Raw genomic sequence first — 23,204 nt, forward strand, 5'->3', positions numbered from 1 at the left:
CTAATGCGCCTCGATATCATCTGTCTTTCTTCACTTCTATACCTCCCTGTTTAGACTCTGGATCTTTCAATACCTGATCACCTAATTGAATCTCAATACCACTTCCATATGATCTCCACACATGGCACTCGTGAATAAGCCCCCGTCCTGTAGTAACTTCACTTGGTTATGTCCAGTAGTGTCTGAGACGGTCCATCTCTAGTGAATTCTTTATCTGCTTAGTTGTTCATGCATTTTACACGAAATTTGCCCTGTACCACCACCTACCCATCATCAAACCACAGCAAAAGATCATCTCCTGGGGTCAACAAGCAAAATGAATGCCTCGTGGCGGAATCGAACCGCCGATCTTCTCATGTCACCAATACTAGTGAGACGCTATACCACTTAGCCAACAAGGCTGATTAGACTGCATCGCTCGTATGCTTGCTGACGGGGCGAGGAATTGCAGGTTCATTTGTCAAGATCGCTGATGCTGTGGGCTGGCGATGGGTAGGGCCGCGGGGCGGGTGCTTTCGTCCCACCAACCCACTCGGCTCACGATGGAGACATCTGAGGGGCAAGGGTTCGACGTTGTGGTCGGCCACAATTCGTTAGTTACCCGTGCATGAGCTGGCCCTCAACGGGAGGTGGTTTAAATGACACGGGTAGAAATTTGAGCAAGTTGGGCAGGATGAAAACCGCTCATTTCCCATATATGTGAAATTTCGTGTATTGTTCTATCTAGTGAAAGGAGTGTACGCGTATTCAATGCTTTGGAAGGAGGAGGAAGGTTGTGTATGTGATGGTGGGTTGATCTAAGATTGATGAAAGAAAATTGATGGCCACTTCCTGTGAAATCTGGTCCTTGCTTTGATATAAGTCGAACCTAGCCCAGTTACCTAACCAAGATCAGCACAAGTGTCTAGAATTCTGATATCAGTGTCACTACATACCGACATCTCTATTTTGACGGGCAAATTTGATTGAAATAGGTGCCATATCCAAGCCGCTGCTTAAGCCCTGGAGGCAGCAGCTTTGGGAAGTTGACATTTTGGGCATGTCGTAGCAGTCGATGGCGGCGAGGTTGCAGGACACTGGCACATCTTGGAGGGATCCGAGAGCGCAGTGATGACCGAAACTGGAACGATGGGACCAGGCATATTGGTTGACGAGTGTTTGTGAGTGGTGGATTGATCTGGGAAGATATTTATGGAAATTGGAAACAAGACTGAGTTATCTGAAGGTCTTGGAATTGAAGTGAAGTTATTCTGCTTGATGTTGTCGGGATCTAGTTTCAAGAGCCACTGTCGTCGTATTTATACCGATTTATAGACAGTCACCAGCTCTTGTCGTTACGTGAGGTGAAGGTTTACGATATGACTAGCCACCAGACCATATTCTGACCGAGATGACAAGCAGGACTTGGAAAGGGGGCCAACGACATGAGACTTCGCCTTTGGGAAATAATTGAGAGAAACAGGGGTCATCAGCCCTACAGGGCAGCGAACTTGCAGCTTGCTACACCGAGACACGATGTATCCGTAGCCTCGGTTCGATGAATCCTTCTCATATGGGCTGCCGCCGCTAGTAAAGGCAGTCATCAAGGTGAGTCGTACAGCCTGATCCACGTAATGGGTCAACAAAGTCCTAGATAATGGGGAGCTGCTCATTGCCATTGGCCTAAGGGCAGCGAAACTGACTGACAGAAGACGGGATAGGTTGGCTTTGGATTTCAGACTCCCAGTCGGGCCGTCTGAACGAGGTCGGTTGCTGAGGCTAGCCTCTTGGCTTGGTACATCGTCAGAAGATTCGAACACTTTTTGCATGTTGAAGAGAGATGAGTATGTTCATCAACAGCGAATCATAGAGACAAGCAAGCAATTCTACACCAAGACCACGCCGTAAAAGTGGATGATTCTCATTCCTGAATGTTAGTTCAGCTCGAGATGTTTCTTCAACAGAGTTTCAATTGATGATGCACGCTGTACTGTGGCAAAACCCGAATTACTAAGCTCATGAGAATATAATCTTGAGTGTCGATTGCCCTTTTGGGTAAATCTACGTTGAGCCGCAGGCTGAGAGCCAAGAGAAAAGAGACCAGTTTCCCGAATAGGAAATTGTACGTCGCAGAGGCATAACCGAGGCGGCATGGCCAATTGCGCATTTTGATTCGTTCCCGAAGAGAAAAGCATCCCTTGAGGACTCAGGAGGCTGATTTAAGCGTCTTACTGATTGTCCATGGACTCGGGCGTGGGGGCGAAAACAACTCAGTCTAACAGATTACAGGGCCAGGCACCCAGTGTTTTCTGTCGTGCCACAGGGTTGCCTTTGCTGACACACGTAGGGCTGAGCTGAGATTTATCACGAGGCAGAATGCACTGCAAAGATCGATCATGCACGATGAATTTCCTGAACGGGGAATAGAGATGCTGGCTATGCCGGGGCCGTTCATGAGGCCCTCAAGAGTAGGGAACTCGACCGAACGTAAGCGTGGGGGAAAGTGGGATGCCGGAGAGGGGGTGTTTTTAAGAGGCCCTCGCTGGTTATGCTATTTGACTTACCTTATTCGAGGCCGCCAGAGTTCCTATTTCTCTACTGTGCTAGGGATGCTGTAAATGCAACGATAATTAGAGAAACTTTACTATGTCCCTTCCAACTTCTCTCTGACGGCTGCGTTCATCAGGTTCTACATTTCGCAGATGTAGAGTCATTCTAGATCCATCCCGTTGCGAGATACCAGACTCGTGCAAGTATGGAAGCCTCGAGTCTCGGACTCTGGAAGCCACCTCCACACGCCAACGAGCCTCTAGAAGACTAAGCACGGATGGCTGAGACATTTCTGCGAAGACCTTTTTCTTCTTCGTATTCTGGCCATTCATGATTCACTATTTCACTGCAATGCACTCATCAGAGGTATTCCCATGTGGCAGAAGTGCATACACTCCGCGCGTAAGGTAGCAGATGAGGTGGTGAGAGAGCCCCTCATTCAAGACGGCCAACTCCAACCTCGGTCACAGCATCGCAGCAGTCAGAATCCGTTCACTCTCACTTACATCAATGTTTCGCCTGGGGGCATGTGTGCTACAAGACCCTGTGCCTTCATGACAGCAGTCTAGCCAACGTTTGAGGCCTTCCCGGGGACGCTCGCGTCGCCTCGCTGTCTCAGCCACGCGTCTCCGTGGGACCAACCCCCAAAACTGATGGTTGCGGAAGTCAGACGTCCGACAGATGAGCACCTATGACTGACTCTGTAGATATCTTGAGAAATGACTCGAAGCGAATTTCCCCTAAGCTACCACCGCCAAAGTTTCCCATCTGATATCTTGCCTTGTTAGGCGACGCAGTGATATGAGAAGTGCGGACATTATATTCCCGCATTACCATGCAAGTCAGTGACCCAAATTTACGAAGAAGCTGAGTTTTGATTTCTACTGACCATAGGAGAATAGGAGAGAGGCCCTCCGCATTCGCGACAGACACCCAGCTCTGGATGAGGAGATCATCATGGTAGTGTTGTGGGACTCCCAGTTCTGAATCCTACTTGTAAGGGCTAATGGTTATACCGGATATCAGCACATCCCCGATAGTCTAGTGGTGAGGATATCTGCTTGTCATTGACCAATCAACGATTCGCAGGGGACCGGGGTTCAATTCCCCGTCGAGGAGTCTTTCTTTTGCCTTTTTTTTTTTTTTTCCTTTTTTTTTTTGCATATCATTGATTCTTTTTACTTTTTCCTCAAGTTTTGCATCATTTTTGACGTGTTGTGAAAGAGAATGCATCAAATCGTGCGCGTGGTGTAACTCAGAGTGATGGGATGCATTGCATCAATTGAGTAGATACGTACTTTCGGGACCAACAATTTGCGCCAGGCGTCGTGTTCAGCTTGCATCTTCGTCCGTTCTCCAACTTCAAGTCGAGACGCCGGGGGAATCCTGATCCCCCGCCTTTGCAACAAGAAGCGATAGTCCTGTATTAGATTGTATAGAGCAAACAGTCAGATCCTTCGTCCGTATCAGGAAGGTACAGTCTCGCGCACTGATCGCCACAATCAGGGATGCCTCCATCATCCATCGCCGACTCCGCACCGGCAAACTGCTCCGATGCGCTTATCGGCCACGGCAATGTCGTCCGACTTCTCATCCACTCTCATCATTGAAGTGTCGCCCAAACACTGAGAAAAGAACTTTGCTTTTGCTCTTCGCCTCTCCAGTGTGTCCTCACTCACTCCCAATTCAGCCTCTGCCAGAGTATGACACTCCGCAAAGCTCCCGCCCTGGCCGGCGCCGCCATGGAGATTCCCCGGCGCACTTCGCCGCGGCAATGGGCGGCAGACGCCGAGGATGCGATTCCGGAGAAGCTCATCAAGCCATGGAAGCTCCCCCAGCAAAACACTTACCTCTTTGTCAACGCGAATGTTGTGGATACCGCCAAGGGCCTCGTGATTAAGAACACGACCGTCAAGATCTCAAACGGCTTGATTGAGAGCGTTGGGGGGAGCTTAGCTGATAATACAGGCAACGATGCCATTGTGGTAGATCTGCAGGGGAAATACCTCTCCCCGGGTCTCATTGACTGCCATGTCCATGTCAGCTCCGTTCCTGGCGAGGCTGGCCTCGACGGCGGCTTCAACATGGATGCCACCGTCTCTCATCTGCGGCAATCTTTTGTCTGCGGTCGCATCCTCAGCAAGGGCTTCACCGCGGTCCGCGACACCGGCGGCGCAACTCTGGCACTCAAGGAGGCAATCCAGGACGGCGTCTTCCCCGGGCCTCGCCTGTTCATCGCCAACCAGGCACTCTCGCAGACGGGAGGCCACGGCGATCGCAGAGGCGCCCATGATCACTCGGGGCTGTGCTGCGGCGGCACGGCGGGACTATCTAACGTCGTGGACGGCGTGCCGGAGTGTATCAGGGCGACGAGGGAGCAGCTGAGGACGGGGGCGGACTTTATCAAAATCATGGTCGGCGGCGGCGTGGCGTCACCGACGGACAGGATCGAGAACACGCAGTTCACAGCAGATGAGATCAAGGCAATCAGCGAGGTCGCGCGGAGCTACGGTACCTGGGTTACGGCGCACGCATATACCCCGCGGGCGATCCGTCACGCGGTCGAGAACGGCGTGACGGGCATCGAGCACGGCAACTTCATCGACAAGGAGACGGCGGAGTTCATGGCTGAGAACGCCGTGTGGTTGACGCCGACGCTGGTCACGTACGACGCCATGGGCTCCGACAAGTACAAGGGATTCTTGCCCCCCGAGAACCAGCGCAAGAACCAGGAGGTCTTGGAGAGGGGCCTCGAGTCGTTGAAGATTGCCGCTGCAGCGGGCGTCACCATCTGCCATGGATCGGATCTGCTCGGTCCCCTACAAGCTGAGCAGAGCAGAGAGTTTGGCATCCGCCAGCAGGCTCTCAGCAACAAGCAGGTACTTCAATCTGCCACGGTTAACGCAGCCAGGATGCTTAGACAGGAGGATGTGCTGGGGCAGGTGAAGGAGAAGTTCGTGGCGGACTTGCTGATTCTCAACGGAAATCCGCTGGACGATGTATCGATCCTGGATGAGCCCGAGAAGAATGTCTTAGCGGTGATCAAGGATGGCAGGGTCTACACGAGCCGATGGAGCAAACTTCCAGAAGACGTCAAGGAGCTACCGCCACTGATTGAGTGAGCGCACATGCAGCAGACTGCGCCGGGAAACATTTCAATGAGCGACAGGAGAACAAATCCAAGAAGCGAAGAAGATTGTCGCTCATGGAATCGTTGGTCAAAATCAGGACATGATCGCAAGGGGTATTTCCGGTCGCCACTCACCACGTGAAAAGCAAGAGAAGTCGAGAACATTGAGGCTTTGATGATCTACAATGTTCTAATCTATATCTGGAACACTACTACTTCTGCTATACGTGACCTTGCTAGGCATAGTTGGTGCTGAATCACTTTGCTCGGCCTCCCGAAGATGCTGCTGCGACAAATTGTCCACAAGAACGAATCCGTCACTCTGGCGTTCGCTCCTCCTATTTGAGAGACCGTCGGACTTGCCATTTGAGCTGTAGTAGTTTGCCGTACCCTTGGTAGAGTACGAGGAACGGCCCAGCAAAGGTCGGAGGAAGGGGATGCAAGCGAGGGTGATGCCGACGCCGGGCTCTAGCGCGCTGAAGATGAGGGCGTTGGGGATGTTGAAGGTCACGTCGAGGTACACGAGGTTGGCAAGGTAGTAGAGACGCAGAGCCGATACGATGCACGTACTATATTGGCAACATGGTCAGTATATCCCCAATCCAGGATGGGGATTCCACTCGACTTACAAGACTCCGAGCGAGAAGGTGATGATCAGAGCGACCTTCTTGTACATCTCCAGCCGAAGACTCCACAAGTGAGAAATCGGCATCACGAGGACGATAATGTCAGTGATCATGTTCAACACCCCCATCGTGCCATCCGCCGCGGGCTGGTTCCCGCAGTGTCGGTTCTTGAGATCGAGGAGCCAGTTGTCCGAGAGGGGGATGCAGATGAAGAAGGCGATTAACACCGTGACCATGACCCACATCATGGTGAAGGCGGCCAGTATCCGCGCCGACAAGATCATGAATCTGGTGCTGAAGAGCTTGGAGTAGAGGAGGAGGATGGAAATCTTGCAGAGGCTGAGGCTGATGGCCCACAAGATTTGTTGCGCGACGAGGACCTAGAAGGAGGTGCGTCAACAACTACGCCGTGCTTCCTCGACGCGAGAGTTCGCACAAACCTTGAGGAATTTGATGATTGGCCCGACCCCATACTTGGGTATGATGACGGCATTGTGAAGGCCAACACCGCATTGCATCACAGCGACTATGGAGATTGCTTGCAAGGCATTGGAGAAGACCTGGCAAAGAAAAGTGAGTTGAAGTCCCCATCTGAACGCGCCGGAACATAATCTCATTGTTGGCGTGATGAGCAACTTACGAGTCCAGCAATAATAGACCAATCACTCAAATCCATATCTCTATGCGCCATGCGCCTGGCAATAAGGCGGAGGATCACCATCAACGTCGGAATGATGATGAAGACGATAGACACCGCAACCACAGAGATCTGGCCCGGTTCCTCCAGCGGAAATATCACCACCTTGCCTCCCATCGTCGGCGTCTTCGGTGCTGATGCCGCCATATTGTCGTCCCGGGAGGTTGCGATGGGAAGGAGACCTTGACCTTGTCGTCCACACTACGGTTGGATTATGCGGGAAACGGAGGTGGGACGAACATTCAAAGGTCCAAGCATCCAATCCATGAGAGCAAGACGCTTCATTTTTGAACCTCTCGGTCTGTCCTTCCCCCAGTTCCCAACGGCCCGAGAACTGGAACCCAGAACCTAGACCACAGACCTTTTCCTGCTCGTTTCTTTTTGGGGCGGGACACATCAGGTCACCCAATAGCCCCCGAAGTGATGGTTTTGTTTGCTTTTTCCTTTCCCACTGTGGGCACCAGAATGGCAAGCTGCATACCTTATCGACCGCAGTGCAGACGCTGTGCAGTTGTGACAGGGATCTGGACAACCCAGAGTGCCTAGAAGAGGAAAGGATAGAAATGCGGGTGTGGCCACCTTTGCTGCCACGCGATCAGAGGTCGAGGGTAACAGCAGAAATGCCCAGATTTTTTTTCCACTTCGTGAGAAACAGGCACTGCCAAGGACACAGGCTAACAAATGGGCTTGGAGGTGTGATGACTGCGCTGCGTCGTGCTTTAGTGGTATGAAAAAGTGGATACCTACAAACGAAATGATGCAAATGGGCGATGCTAAACATTGTGAATGTGATAGAAATCATGGGGGAAAACCTGACGTCTACGCTTTTGCTCGCGATTCATCGGCAACGGCAGATGCTCTCAATTACTTTCTTGTATGGGATGTAGGGCATGTGAGCGTTTCCGATGACTTGTCTGAATTAGAATATTACCCGAAGGACAATGCCCTCATCTCATGGAACTGGTCGTGGCTCCCGCAAAGTCAAGGGTACTCGTGTCAGCCTGCCTAAAGAAGCCTGTCGTGTTACGGTAATCCGAGATCTCTACCCTGGTGCCTCAAGAGCACAGATACAGATCGCGGTCATTTCTACACGTACCGGGTTCGCGAGGAGATCCAGGTCGATTCCATCATAAAGGCATGGGTCCACGAACGAACCAGACGTGGCGTCGGGCGGAAGCAACCCCCCTCGACGGCAGATGGCCAGCCCTTTGACCACGGACGCAGGGAAGAAAGAGACATGGATCTCCTCTCGCTAACCGAGAATCCTTCTTTTCTTTTTTCCTCCTTCGCTGCCTTTGATCACACATGCTTTCCCCGTTTTCCCGTTCCTGCATGGGGGGGTCTTGGTGGTTTCCACACCAATCACCAACGCAGCTTTTCCATCTTCGCTTCAGCCTGTGCATATCTAGTTTGCTCTAGGTCGATGCTGTCATCAGCCCGTTGTTGCCCGTTTGATAAAAGATGGCTTTTTCAAGGTTACCTTCCACCTGCTTACCCCGACCTAGCTGACTCTTCCTGGCCAGCCCCTCCTCGCGAAAATCTCGTTTCGACTCCAACAACGTGGGATGCGGGTGGGAACGCGTGAAATAGCTTCCCTCTACTGCACGACACCATCCATCGACAGTTTGACACCCTTGTCCCCCGTTGAACCGCGTGTGGCACACCACCATCACCCGACCGAAAAGGGCTCGTCGTCCGGGAGCCTTCGTGCCACCGAGCCACCCAGCCAACTCAATTCTGACGTCTCACTCGAGAGGCATGTCTGGCATTCTTAGGGTCTCACTACGGAAGCGGGAAAGGCAGCATTAGCTTCCACAAGGAAGAGATTTCCCCCCATCTCCCTCCCTTACCGTCACAAGCCACTGCTCATCAGTCCAACCTTTTCAGAAGCGCGCGCATGACGGCAAAGCTAGGAAATGCGAGGACGGGACGGGAGGTAGAAGCCGGCAGCCGTCTCAAGTCCGCTGTGGAGGTAAGAGATATGAGGGAATATCATTGCGGCCATGGCAAGCTTTTGCTTTCGAGATGCCCGACCTAGCATTGTGCATTCACTAAGCAATACTTCCGGCTTTCCCGTCACGCCGCCATGAAAGTGTTAGTGATGTGGCTGGGTGGTGCGCCGCGCGACCATGAAGATCCTCCGCTTCAATACTTGTAGGGAGTGGCAGACAGGCACGTTCAGCTGATAAGAATTTGCGACTTTCTCACTATTTACGAGCGTACTTCCAACAATGAGGCCTGAGCGAATGTATCGTCACTCGACTAGCCGAGCATCGTTCCACTCGTCGCAAAGGGATCAACCTCAAGCGCAGCACTTATGATAAGCCTCGCTGAGTGAAAATTTACGGAAATTATCACCAGTCGTTATGGCAAAGAAATTCGGTGTGACATATGCGGCTCAAGATGAAAGGGCTCGAAGGGCCGTGAGTCTCGGGTAGAAAATATGATCAATCACGGACAAACGAGTCAGCGGCTTCCCCTGGCTCAAACAACGTGATCCAATCGGAAAATGCCTCTCGACGCCTCAAGGGGCTAGCATGGTGCCTGGCAGATGCTTTCAAAGTCTCAGTTTTGTGAAACTATAGCTTTGGATAGGTTGCATAAGCTGTTCTATCCTGCAGTAGTCAGTGCAGCTAAGCTCAAGTCTACGACACTTCAAACGTAAGCGAGTAAGCAAAAGCCTCATCGTGACTAAGTGGTAATCGGAATGATGGAAGTAAACAATTTTCAAGCTGGATCACCTGGAAGATGAAAGCCATGGAACGACGGTGTGACTGAAGTGGGAAATGCGATTTCCACCTTTGAGGGTTTCATTTGATACTCCAACCACACAGCTCTGTAACGCAAGGGGGTTTAACTTGGATATCTTGACGGAGACCAATGAGATTGGAGGTATCATTTGTTCTAATGACTTGGCTAGGGCGGTAATTGATGCAGGTAATCTTGAATGTATCTGGCAGCTTGGTCGATGTTTTCCGCATGAGATAACGCGGGTTTTGGAAAATATAGGTATTCGATCCATGACACAGGCCAGCTTGACATCAGTCAAGCCTTATTACGCAAAGTTCAATTGTCCCAAGCATAGGTCGAACTATAGTTGATTCAACGGGGTAGATATTGTATCGGCTATCTCATGTTCACTAGATGCAATGCTCCTCAGTTTCACGCCACTTCAGAGTAGAAAAGGTGAGCGCGGAGTCACTGACTATATTCTCACAGCTCTCATCCCTCGGTGCCCGACCCGTGACAATGTGCCTCTTCTGTTTACTCCTTTATGTTCTTCTCGACTTGCTCGTATGATTCACCAATCACCGGTTTCAGTAATTGGGGGAGGACAACTGCTGCATCTCCTACAAACACCCAGTCCTTATCCGGTCGGATATGTCTGGCGTCTTCAGCTCGAGTGTTGATAACAGCAACTCTTGCGCCCTTCTTGCGAGCCATCTCAGCATACCCAGCCGCCGGCCAGACCTTGCTAGTGGTTCCAATTGTTAGAAACAAGTCAATAGGCTCGGGATCGTCGAAAAGCGCTTGTGCTTCCTCAACAACCTCAACGGGCAGTGGCTCGCCGAACCAGACGACGGCGGGGCGGAGGATGCTGTTCTTGCACTTAGGGCATTGCGGCAGATCCTTGCTTTCTAATCCCGATGACAACCGGACACCGGCAATGGGATTCGAGGGTGCCGGTTGGTCCGGGGCTTTCAGAGCAGTCAAATCCCGCGTGGTCGGAGTGTTGCCCTCATACTTGTCTCCGAGGATCTGCGCATGTTTTCGCGCGATGCCGGCTAACAGCACTGGGCTGGCGCGAGGCTTGTTGTCCGGATCGATGCTGCCGATGGTTCTCTCCTCGTCCTTTGAAGGATCGAGTGCCAGCGAAAGAGATTCCTCAAAGTTGTCGCGCTCGCTGTACCCGCATCCAATCACGTCGACGCAAGACAGCGCAAAAAGGTTGCCATGGAGCTCCTTCAGCTGACTGGGCGGATGACCAGCCCGAGGGCTCAAGTTATCGACATTTTGCGTCAACGCGACGAAACCAGGTACTCTGCGCGCAAGCTCAGCCAGAGCATAGTGAGCAGGGTTTGGCTTGGCACGTAGAGCGTCGTGCCTGCGATATGTATAGAATTGCCAGACGAGGCCCGGGTCGTGACGGAAGCCTGCGGGCGAAGCGACTTGCGTTATGTCCTGGTTCCTCCACAGACCATTGGCTCCTCGGAAGGTGGCCAGGCCCGAGGATACGGAAAGACCCGCGCCGATGACAGCAACGATGCGCTTTGACTTATTGAGCGTGTCGTGGAAGTCAGCGACCGCAACAGGGTTTAGGGTGGGCTGAGTGATAGTTGAGTCGGCCATCGAATCTTGGCGTAGAGATGATACAGGTGAGGTCGGGTTGAAGTTTGATAGCTCGATGCTTCGAGGGGTCAAGAGGGAAATTGCATTCTTCAAATATCTCTCAGAGTTGTTGTTGGTTGCCTAGAGGAAATGCGGCAAGGCGACAAATTTGACACGTCTTCCTGGACCCCAAAACCAACGCGGCGAAGCAACCAACAAAGAGATGACAAGTAACATCAGTCCCCTTTTAGAACTGTACATGGCTGTTGGAGATGACATTTAGGGGCGATAAACCAACGCTGGACTGATGTGAGCTTGGGGCGTCTCAAGATGCAAGGGGCCGGTGCCTGAGCAACATATTTTGGCGAAAATGTCGAGACTCTATTGGCTGGTGACAGCCATCATAAGCTGCTACAGATGTCCAAAGTCAACTACAGGTCAAATTACGCCTGGCTTGGTTCACGAGCCAGCTCTACTGCCTTTTGCGCTGCTTTCCCAAAATCTGCTTCGGTATGCAATCCAAGATTCGCTTCCTCCAACTATGTATTTCAATCAGCATACTCAATACAAGATGATACCTGAATGGTCTAGGAATAACTTACGATTTTCAGCCCCAGCTCAGAATTGGTACCTTGAAGTCGAACCACCATGGGAATTTTGAGCGGGCCCAGCTCTTTGGCTGCGCCAAGTATGGATTCTGCGATCATGTCGCCTCGGGTGATTCCTGCGAAAAGGTTATCAGCCAGAGAACTGAACGCCGAGCCTCCTTTATCAACTGTATGGCGAACTTACCACCATAGATGTTGACAAATATCGTCTTTACCCTCTGGTCTCGCAGGATAATCTCAAATGCCTTGACCATGGTCTCCTTGGTCGCTTGCCCACCCGCATCAAGAAAGTTGGCACTGGCGCCGCCGTGCAGGGCAATCGCGTCGTTGGTCGCCATCGCGAGACCTGCGCCATTTACCACATTGCCAATGTCACCGTCCATGCGGACATAGACCAGCCCGTACTTCTCAGCCTCGACTTCTTCTGCAATTTCGTGCTCCGTGTCTCGCTCTGCAAAAAGTGTCTTTTGCCGCTTGGCGGCAGCATCGTCGAAGGAGAACTTGGCGTCCATACAAGTCAGACCTCCTTCTGGTGAGCTGGCTAGAGTCTTTATCTCAAGTGAAGAGGCGTCTTTCGTTGTAAAAATCTTGTAAAGCCTGCCGAGGATATCATTCAGGTCTTCCTTCTCTTTCGTCGAAGCTCCGAGACATCTCGAGACTTTGTCGGCGATTTCAGATGTGATGCCCTCCGTGAAGCTAAATGGGAATGTATGTAGCTCATCTGGATGTTGGTCTGCTATCGTTTCGATGGCAACTCCGCCAAATTTGGATGCGATGATCGTTGGACAATAGTTTTCGCGATCAAATGTGATTGCTAAATACCATTTTTTCTCGGAATTCAGGCTTTCCGTGACATGAAGCTTGTTAATAAGTATACCATTACCTAAGGATTTGCCAGTCTTCAGATAGTGACCGAGCATGCGATCGGCAACTTTCTCGGCACTTTCTGCATCATTGACTAGTTGGATGCCAACCCCTGAACCGTTGTCAAACGTGCCATCGTCGATGTCGCCCCTCAATACTTGTGATTTGAGTGAGCAGGTTCCGCCTAAAGATGTCAGTATCCATTCGGAAGCTAAGGAAAGAACATAATCACCAAGCTCTCTGGCAATCACTGCAGCTTCAGCTGGCGTTCTTGCGAGGTGTCCTCTGGGTACTGGGATGCCGAACTGATAGAAGAGCATCAGCGACCTATTCCAGGTACCTCGTCTTTCGTCGCCGCCAGAAAAGATAACCTCACCTCCTTCAAAAGGTTCTGCGATTGGTATTCATGTAGCGTGAGCCGTCGAAGTTGTTGCTTCGATACCAGCTAGGGGGGAATCAGCGATTTGTGCTATCATGTGTGAAGGCAGAGTGCCTACATTTGCTTGGCGCCGCCAAAGTTTTGCTATCAGATTCCGAGTTGTCATGATGTGATATATGGGCGTATCAAATTCAATATCGAAAGATCATCAACTCAGTTTTGAAATGATCGAGACGACAGTTCACAGCAATTGCCTATGGAGGGTATGGTATGGTTGGCGGTGATCAGATACGTCATCCAGACAAAGGCAAGCTAGCAATGCTGTGGCTGGCTCTGAGGGGGCAAATAGCCGAAGGTTGAGCGTTGTCGGTTATATCGGCTATATCATCTTCAACATCAGGTGAAGCCGATTTCAATGACGCCAAATTGATTGTAATTGAATACTCGCAATCCCAATTGAGACGACGATGAAATCCTGACTTGCATCACACCATAATTCACAACTACTTTGATCAAACTTGTCCGCTCAATGTAGCAATGACAGTGAATTGAAACAGCTCAACGAAGCTTATGAATCTAGGCTTAGTCTCTTATTATCCCCCTTGCAAGGATGATGGTCCGGGCCAATCAACCTCCATGATGCTACGGTTGTGGACATAGCAAGATAGGTAGTCAGGCGCGGTAGCCGCGCTATTTCTTATTTCCAAGCCCCTCTTTCCAGCCAGACAGTTGGGCGGATTTTGAGCAGGCAGATTGTCAGCTTTGTTTTTGCTTGGTTCTGACGAGGCACCTGGATTATGATTTTGCCGAGTGCTCTCAGTCGATAAAGTCAACGTCACATTTATCTAATCCTTTTGAAGTGGCCACGGCATGAGGAGATTGCATTGCGCAGATGACGATCCATTACCAAGTCACAGATGGTGAGCCATCACCTGGTGTGAATGAATGGGATCTGCTGTGTGCTTGTGAGAAACGGCGCGGATGGCATAGGGAGCTTACGTACGCACAGATCCGGCATGCTGCCATGAACTCGTGCGGCATCTGCGGCGTGTACAAAAAGGTGGTTGAGGCGGTCGTTGATGGGTGTCTTCCGGCACTGTTCCAGGCTACTCGGAACGAGACAGAAAGAGATCAAGTTCTTGACGAACTTATCGTAGGAAGCATTGGCCTCACAACAGCCAATACCGAGGAGAGCATGGATCTGCTCATCAAAGGAGTCCGTGTCCGAGTCTCTCTCTTTATAGACCCCGAAGAACAATCTGGTTTCAGAGTCTCAAGCCAAGGAACTGAGGAGGTCGGTTTCCCCAAAGAAACCCAGTTTGGACCATCGACAGACTCCGATAGGAGCTTTTCGAGGGCACAACAATGGCTTCGGCAATGTGTGGACCACCACGACTGCGGGAAGGATCGTGGCTCATTCTACCCACGCAGACTCCTTGATCTTCGGGATAACCAAGTTCGACTCGTCGAGACTGCCAAGGCCACTGGTTTTCAGGGGCCATACGTCTGCCTAAGTCACCGTTGGGGCGACGCAAAATTCTCACGTCTAACAAGCACGACTGGAAATATACATATGCACATGGAAGGAATCGAATGGGGCGACATTCCAAAGACATTCCAAGATGCCATCGTCATCTGTCGACGCTTAAGTGTGGAATATCTGTGGATTGATACGCTATGCATCTTGCAGGACTATCCAGGCATGTCAGACGAACAAAAGCGAGTAACGAGTGCGGATTTCGCAGCCGAGAACTCAGCCATGGCGCGCATCTATCGGAACTCCTACTTTACCATATATGCAAGCGTCTCAACAAGCATGATTAGCGGAATTTTCTCGCCCAAGCGTTACGAAAGCCATCAAATCAAGATTAGTGATGCCAATGGCAACGAGGCGATTCTACGCATCCGAGAAAGGACTTCGCATTTCACACGACCCACAGATCTGGAGACGAGAGGCTGGACGTTCCAGGAGTATCTGCTTCCTTGTCGAATTCTAGAATTCGGGCCTTTTGATATCTCTTGGAAGTGCAAGCAAACCTACATCTGCGAATGTCAGCATAATACGGGGGCGGCTCATTGGCGCGAGGAGTTGGCTCGACGTGCATTGCCGCCCCAGAATGCTGCAGAAACTGAGGAGTGGTGGGCAGGCATACTTCGACAGTACACGATGAGACACCTGGCAAGAGATGAGGACAAGTTACCTGCTCTCTCCGGGTTGGCACAGCTCTATCACCAACTAACGCGCGATACTTACCTGGCGGGCTTATGGAAAGCGTCTCTTCCTCATTGCCTGTTGTGGTTCAACACTGCAAAAGCCGGCACATACCCGATGAAGCTTGGGATAGGTCAAAGACCTGTGACAGCCCGTGCGCCCTCCTGGTCCTGGGCTTCGCTTGATATTGTTAATGACGCACAGTGCCGCTTCTGGTGGCCACGGGTATCGCTTTCTACGAACCCTGTCATGTACGGAGACGGTGCTACACCGCGGCCGGTATGCACCGCGTACGAAGCCACTTGTCAGCCGATAACGGATGATCCGTTTGGTGAGGTGATAGGGGGCTTCGTCGACCTCGATGTATTGCTTATTTCTGCGAGGATCGGCACCAAGCCTCAAGGGGATGATAGCTTCAGCACGGCTGGCGATGTAGCTTGGACACTGGATTATGTCGAAGACGGTACAGATGTTCATGTATGTCTAGCTGACTGCAGCTTGGACGATGACAGTCTGCAAATTGGAGACGAAGTGTTTTGCGCGCCAATCGTGGAGACACTCTCGGAATCAGAGTCAGACAGGGGCTGTTTGGTGCTCAAGCGCATGCTCAAAGGATCAGAATTCAGACGCATAGGTTTTGCCGTCTTGCGCAAGAAGAACCCTAGCTGGGACCGGGCGAATGATCCGCTTAGGATGCATAGGGGATGGGGGTACAATAAGCCGGATCTAACGACTTCAGAATATGCTGAGAAGGTTCAGAGTTATGCCCTGCCGTACAACTCAAACGTACTGTGCCGTATTAGAATTATTTGAGCTGGCTGAGAAAGCTGACAGATTCACGAGGACTTGCTCTTGAATTCTGTAATTGTTAACCCATGAGCTTTTTGCAGTTGTGAAATATTGTAGCCAAAACAGCCTAAATTCATGTTCATTCAAATAGCTCTACCACCATCGACCTCCAAGTTGACACCAGTGATAAACTTGCTCTCGTCCGAAACCAGGAATACAGAGGCATCTACTACATCTTCAATCTCGCCTAATCTTTGCAAGGGGACGTTTCCGATGAACTTTTGACGATTCTCCGGCGTGTCCTTCATACCAATGAAGGATTCGAATCTGCGCATGTGGATGAGCAACAGCCAGATGGCTCGTAGGATTTCAACTTACAGGCCAGTTCCAGTCAAAAGAGGGCAGATGGAATTCACACGAATCTTATGGGCACCATACTCGGCCGCCAGTCCCTTGGTTGCCTACATTCTGATTAGCCAAGTGCCGTTTACCTATATCAGTCACCCTCCACTTACGTTGCAGACGGCTCCCTTGGAGGCATTGTACCACACAAGGCCTGGCCGGGGGCGCAGAGCTCCAATCGAGGAGATGTTGAGCATCACGCCGCCTTCCCCTTGCTTGATGACTCTCGGCATGAACGCCGCGGTGCCGAGGAAGATGCCCTTTACGTTGACGTTAAAGACCCTGTCGAACTCGCTCTCCGTTACCTCAACCGTAGGCTATGGTAGTAGGTAGTCAGTGTTTCATCCCTTACAAGTCATAACTGCTTAGGTCCCAAGACAGATGTGCGGTAATTCTTACCTTGTTCCTATAAGTCGTGCCGGCGTTATTCACGAGACAGTCGATTCGTCCGTAGCGCGATTGTGCGGCATCCATCAACTTCTCCCAGTCCTCGGCACTTGTGACGTCTGCTTTGAAAAAGGAAATCGAACCGGGTGCGCTTTGCGCTACTCTTTGCCCGTCGCTCTCATTGATGTCGGTAATGAGAACTTTGGCTCCTTCTTGCGCAAATTTATTGGCGATGCCCTCACCGAAGCCATGTCCTCCGCCTAGCGAGTATCAGAGAGCCCAGAACACGATCGAAAGTGGAGATTCTTCTACCTGTGATGATGACGACCTTTCCAGCTAGTCTCGATCCTGCCTTGGTATCACTCATGTTGATTGCTTCTTCTTCTTCTCAGATGTTCAGATACGGATACAATTCTTGGGGTAGTTGATCAAGATCGTTTGTTGATTTTTGCCAAATATCAATTCATTTCTAATATGTCACAATTGTAACCCCTCACTTAAATAGCCATAGAGGTTGTACAGCGCATAGCGTTTATACTGAGACCGCGACAAAGCACATTGCATCATAATAAGGCGGGGAGGTGCGGGGATTAGCACGCCGGGCAACGAATTCCGTGTACCGCCGCGGCACGGTCCGGCGAAACCCTCCACGGCTCGGTTATACAATTGATTTTCCGTTGTCTTTCTTTTTCGAATTGATCAGGTTAGTACCAACAACGTGGACAGCGATTTGATATATGCATGTTGTCTTGTTCGGATCTCGGTGACAAGTGCAGGATGCGACTGCCCAGCACACCCTCCATGTTGAATGCATGTGACATCCGCTCGCTGTCATAAGATTTTGTCCGTGAGCTTCAGCAACAAAGTCCACGAGCAACTGTAGATGTCACAACTCAATCTTTCCAGGTCGGTTACAGTAGCCCACGACTTCGCACTTGAGAGTCATTTACTCCAGAGCCTCTTGAGAAATCTTCACTTTGTGTCAAGTACTCGGGGCCATTATGCGCCGTTTCCCTGAAGTCAGTGAGGAAATGAAGTTCCTGGGAACGCCACCCTGAATCAATCGAAGAGAGATCTGAGCGACACCTAGATAACGCAAGCGTCGCAATGCTTAAGTCGCATGGCCACCAGAGAGTTGGCATATGTCCTAGCACTTATTGCTTAGCGAATGCAGTTTACGGGGTATAGAGTTGACTCATATTGTTGATGCAGGTGTTCATCCATTAGAGCACGAGTTTTACCACTCCTACATCCATAGATCAAGACACAAAGCTTACTGGTGCTAGGTCGTCAAGGCTTCAAGCCGGTTGCTGGGTTCTAGGGAGTAAGAGTAACACCTCCAACACCTTATTACAGTATCATTGCAGCAACGACTAAGCATGTGTCAAACTCACCGAGTCAGGTTTCCAGAACCCACTCTTGATGTCACTTCCGAGCTCAGCTTCCGAATGGGAAGACGCAAGGAATTGCTGTTCGTCCTAACACAAACGCGTTCTAGAGAGGTCTTGCGCTGCCTCACTCGGTCTCCAAAGAAAAAGCGTGGGGTCTCATCCCATGATCTCCAAAGTTTCATCTTCTGCCAGCGAAACCACATCCATTGACTTCACGGCTCCTCAACACCCCACACGACTAGTTCATGCCCCCATATACCCCGCATGGAGCTATCCGTAGGCATTTGGAAAGATAAGCGGCTCCTGGTCGGGGATTGCCCCGTCCATAAGTCCCGACTACAACAACCGTTCCGCCAAGATGGTTGCGCGGGCCAACCGGTCAAGTTTGCGGGGTGCTCCTTAGCTGAACTCTGTCCGAGGTGTGTTCGGCATCAGGTTTCGAGAGGGTAGGGAATGCGGCAGATGTCAATCCCCATACCTGCGGGCGTTGAATTCCCGCAGGCGCTTTTCGGAGTGTGCTTAAATACCGAGTCCGTGTTATATCTCGAAATTGACGACACCATTCAGTTTCTCACCAGTTTATTGTCCTCATCCACCAAACACGATGGCTACTATTCAGCAAACACCTGTGCTGGGGGTGACCCCAAGCATGACTCAAGATCTGAAGTCCTCGACCGAGCATGTTGAACATGTCGAGCACGTGGAAGACAAAGCCTCTTTGAGCCAACAGACGAGTCTGCTTGGGTTGAAAAATATTGAGACAGAAGCATATGTGGTGGATAAGTTGAACGCTGACTTTGAGCTGGTTCCGATCATTCTTGACGAGATCCGGCCAAATGAGGTTCTTGTTGAGATGAAGTACAGTGGAGTGTGTATGTCAAATCCAACGATAACCTTAGAAACATCTCATGCGTCGGTCATTGACAGTATTACAGGTCATACCGATATAGTAACACAGCAGGGCGGTCTTCCCTTCGTTGAGTTTCCTGCCATTTTTCGGTCACGAAGGAGCGGGTGTAGTCCGCGACATCGGAAGAGACGTCAAAATCAAAGACCTAGCCATTGGTGACGCAGTTCTCCTCTCCTTCAATCACTGTGGATCATGCAAGACCTGTACGAGCGGTCATTATGCGCTCTGCCCAGAATCGTCAATGATCAACATCAATTCCGTACGAGTAAGCGACCGCAGCACACCAGCTCGGCTAGCTTCGGATGGCCGTGCTGTCCGAAGTCAATTCTTCGGGCAGTCATCATTCTGCAAGATGTCTGTCGTCAATGAGAAATCAGTGGTCAGGTGTCCACCGTCGGCGGTCGAGCACATGGGAGTCTATGCCCCACTCGGATGCGGACTCCAGACCGGCGCCGGAACGGTCATGAACGTCGTCAAGCCGGGCAAGGAAGACTCAATTATCATTTTCGGACTCGGAAGTGTGGGTCTTGCGGCGTTGATGGCAGCACGCTACCTCGAAACCGGACAGATCATTGCCGTCGATATTGTTCCCGAACGCCTTGTGCTTGCAAAGGAGCTTGGAGCCACCCACATTATCAACTCGAGAGAATGCAGCGATGTAGTCCAAGAGATCAAGAAAATTAGCAATGGGGGTCCAACATTCGCTGTAGAATGCACTGGAATCTTGAAGGTCATTGAAGACATGATTGCTTGCATCGGTCCCTTAGGTACAGCTGTCCAAGTTGGGGTACCGCCTCCAGGAGCGGCAATCAAGCTCGACCCGCAAGAGTTCCTGATTTGGAACAAGAAATATGTTGGCGTAATTGAGGGAGATGCGGTTCCTGCAGAGTTCATTCCCAGATTGATCTCTATGCACCAAGAAGGCAAATTTCCCATCGACAAGTTAGCTGGGTTTTACCCAGCATCACAGTTGAACCATGCCATACAAGAAATGGCTGCCGGAAAGGTGAGTTGTCTAAGCTTCCGCCCACTTTCTTCGTCTTCATCGAAAACTAACCAAACTCAAAAAGGTCATCAAGCCAGTGATTCAATGGAGTTAGCCCAACATCGCCGTGGTCAGGTAGACAAAGCGACTGGATGAACATGGCTGGACTAAAGAGGCCTCGAGCAAATGATCGTCAGCGGGGTACATATGTTTAGTATAGAGATATGTCTGTCAACTTGTTCTAGATCTGATTTCACTGCATACTTCCACGGGGTCCCGCGGTTAGCTAGTAACTATGAAAGCGCCAGGTTAGCTGGCTTGTCGATCCCATCTCCACTGATTCAAGGGTTGGAACGGAGCACGCTAAAGCAATGGTTGATCACTCTTCGAGAGATTGGTCTCGCCTAAGAAGTGAGAATGTGTGTTTAACCCAACCGTCATCTGCAATTCAATTCGGCCCCAATTGGCTGGCAAAGAGATTGTGCCGTGTCTCATTAGATCGTTCAACGCCACTGAAAACCTCCTAGAGTCACAGGAATGCGTCTCACTTCAGCCCTGCTGCCGGAAGATTAGACCATACCGCAAACGGCTTTCATCACGATGTATTACCGCATTCTCCAAGCCCATGCAGAATCACTGTCTCACGTGGCTTCCTAGAGCACCTTTCGTTCAAATCAGCCATGTATACCGCGGCGGGATCGGTCCGGTCCCGCACTGGAGAAGCCGTTTCCTTTTCTTTTTGGACTGCCGGGGAGTTAGTGTGTTCGATCCCGCGGGAACTGACTTTTTCTCTCTCATTGCACTTAGCTGAACAATATCTTGGAAACCTTTCGCGTGCCTCTATGAATACTGGCAGGGTCACAGGGATTGTTTGGTACCCGAAAATCATAGAAGTCAAATTAATCAGCTAATCTCAAGCTTCCCCTAAGATATCTCTGTTGTGATATCAATGCCCACCATCACTTGGGAGTGATCAATTTTGTAGGTGCCGAATGAAATGTCACCGGCGGTGGCCGACTGGGTCCCTCGTCATCTGAACCCCAAAAGTTCAACTTTGCAATGGCCATGTTCGTCTTCTCCTTCATATCATCGCCATACACCCACAAATGCTTCATCTTCCTCGTAGATTTTTTGAGGTGTTCCTCTGCCTTATTCTGGAGAATGGGGGCCGTCTGTAATGGAGAAACCCAACCCGCTTCATCTGTCGGATCATGATGCAGACAAGCTGCCAGCACGATCGATTTGAGGGATTCTCGGCTGCTGAAGTCTCCTGCCAGGTCTTCCCATCTCTGAGCGGCAAGATCGCCGGCCTTGATGGATGATGTGGAACTGCGCGCGGCCACCCAAACTGGCAACCGGCATTCCAATCCCCATCGGTCTTCTTCAGAATCCACGTCCCACCCACGAAAGATGACAGCCTTTCCGCGAACATCGCGAAGAAGAGGCCATTCTTTACCCGTGTACAAGAGCTTTTCTTTCTTCATGTCCCTCTTGAAGTCTTTGTTGAAGTTCACCGGCACATCGTCGTAATTGATGCTGTAACCCTCGGACCAATGCTTGTCGGCGTCATACGTCGCGGACGCGGATGAGAAACTGAGCATGATCATGACCGTTTCATCCTTATTCTCTTTCAAGAAGTCCCTGACATGATCAAGTACGTCGTCGAGTTGCTTTTCAAGAACCAGGGGGCCGTGTCGTAGCCTGCGTTCTCCGTCACATCGTAGGTCGAGCAGTCGAACGCCGTTTTGCAGTTGAGTGCGAATACTGTCTTTGTGGCACTTGTGCATGCTGAGCAACCTTGACTTCAGCTTCTTGTCCCTGATTTCCGGCTCAACGTCAATGTTCGCGACATCGTTGATCCAATAGGTTGAGGCACTGCTGCAACGAGTTCCCGGTAAGCTCAAATCCTTGACGCACATTTCGTCTGGGAGGTGCTTCATCCAGGATCTGGCAGAGAAATCTGTTCTGCCTGCATGTTAGATCGAGGAAAGTCGCGCCATGGTTCAAGACTACTTTGCTCACTTGGGCTGCATGACACATTGCCGCTTCTCAAAGTCAAAACTGGCCGTTGAGCCCACGTAATCCCAATAACTATCGATAGTCAGTAGTGCTATTGGAGCTTATGACCCGGGCAATGTAAATCTGGAACTCACTTGGTTGCTTTCATGTTCTTGTTACGGTATTGAAAGCCCCCCTCAATGATAATGTAGTACTCGAAATGATGTGTGCCAGTAGTGAGGTTCCAAAGGTTACTGAGCTGGATAAGTTCAACACCCTTGCGAACCCATCGCGTCCCGGGCATAAGCTTGAGAAATCCTCCATCAGAAGCCCAGAGTACGACATGATATTGAGGGTTCTGCGCCTGCAAAACCTGCAGTCTGTTCTGAACAGGGCTTTTCGCGCTTGTCGGAAGTCCCACGGCCATGATTGGATTTTTGATTTGTTGCAGGTTGAAGATCAATGGAAATGCTTTCGCAACTGAAGAATGAACCATGCCTTGAGCCCCGAGACAGAGCTATATAGATGCTCACGGCAAGTCCGTTTCACTGCTTTAGATGCATGTTTCTCATGTCACACTGGCCTGGCTGATAGGTGACAAAAGTCCGGGGTAAGACAATCTGCATTCGTCCACCTAGGCTGAATACGCCAAGAAACCAACTCATCTCTCACACCATGCGGCTGAGCCGTAGTGAGACAAATGATTGCCAGAACTCTTTCCAGGCCGTTTTTGGTTTGGGTCACTCGTGGTTCCGGCAGGTACGCACGCGACCATAGAAACGATGGTAAGTGTCCAATGCTGGAGCCTGGAGCCTGGAAGTACTTGACTGGGACGATGACTGCGCCCCTGATACAAAATAGACACTACGACGTTACCTTGGGCATGGAGCTCTATGATATTGACTAGCCACCTTCTTTCAACTTCTACACCACACTTGCTTGTCATGGAAAGCGTTTACAATAGCCCG

General features: G+C 50.8%; 5 protein-coding genes and 2 non-coding genes across 7 annotated transcripts; 2 read left to right on the top strand and 5 right to left on the bottom strand.

Moving 5' to 3' along the window:
- Positions 1 to 321: 321 nt before the first annotated feature.
- On the bottom strand, positions 322 to 401 carry N0V96_011685. Its single transcript has one exon. It is a non-coding gene; the product is annotated as a tRNA-Thr (tRNA).
- Positions 402 to 3,559: 3,158 nt separating this feature from the next.
- Positions 3,560 to 3,648, top strand: N0V96_011686. Its single transcript has one exon. It is a non-coding gene; the product is annotated as a tRNA-Asp (tRNA).
- A 623-nt stretch (positions 3,649 to 4,271) lies between these two features.
- On the top strand, positions 4,272 to 5,651 carry N0V96_011687 (uncharacterized protein; the record flags this gene model as incomplete). The annotated part of the gene is made up of 1 exon (XM_053193712.1): positions 4,272 to 5,651. One exon carries the CDS (start codon positions 4,272 to 4,274, stop codon positions 5,649 to 5,651), a length of 1,380 nt encoding a protein of 459 aa, XP_053049030.1.
- A 633-nt stretch (positions 5,652 to 6,284) lies between these two features.
- N0V96_011688 (uncharacterized protein) lies at positions 6,285 to 6,778 on the bottom strand (the record flags this gene model as incomplete). The annotated part of the gene is made up of 2 exons (XM_065759356.1): positions 6,285 to 6,630; positions 6,774 to 6,778. 2 exons carry the CDS (start codon positions 6,776 to 6,778, stop codon positions 6,285 to 6,287), a joined length of 351 nt encoding a protein of 116 aa, XP_065612078.1.
- A 3,468-nt stretch (positions 6,779 to 10,246) lies between these two features.
- Positions 10,247 to 11,332, bottom strand: N0V96_011689 (uncharacterized protein; the record flags this gene model as incomplete). Its single annotated transcript, XM_053193714.1, has 1 exon — positions 10,247 to 11,332. The coding sequence occupies one exon, from the start codon at positions 11,330 to 11,332 to the stop codon at positions 10,247 to 10,249; it is 1,086 nt and encodes a 361-aa protein (XP_053049032.1).
- A 422-nt stretch (positions 11,333 to 11,754) lies between these two features.
- N0V96_011690 (uncharacterized protein) lies at positions 11,755 to 12,431 on the bottom strand (the record flags this gene model as incomplete). The annotated part of the gene is made up of 3 exons (XM_053193715.1): positions 11,755 to 11,850; positions 11,914 to 12,035; positions 12,104 to 12,431. 3 exons carry the CDS (start codon positions 12,429 to 12,431, stop codon positions 11,755 to 11,757), a joined length of 546 nt encoding a protein of 181 aa, XP_053049033.1.
- Positions 12,432 to 21,197: 8,766 nt separating this feature from the next.
- N0V96_011691 (uncharacterized protein) lies at positions 21,198 to 22,526 on the bottom strand (the record flags this gene model as incomplete). Its single annotated transcript, XM_053193718.2, has 2 exons — positions 21,198 to 22,198; positions 22,523 to 22,526. The coding sequence occupies 2 exons, from the start codon at positions 22,524 to 22,526 to the stop codon at positions 21,198 to 21,200; spliced, it is 1,005 nt and encodes a 334-aa protein (XP_053049036.2).
- Between the last annotated feature and the right edge of the window lie 678 nt (positions 22,527 to 23,204).

This window comes from Colletotrichum fioriniae, assembly GCF_027942845.1.
Source record: "Colletotrichum fioriniae strain IMI 355084 chromosome Unknown scaffold_18, whole genome shotgun sequence".
NCBI lineage: Eukaryota > Fungi > Ascomycota > Sordariomycetes > Glomerellales > Glomerellaceae > Colletotrichum > Colletotrichum fioriniae.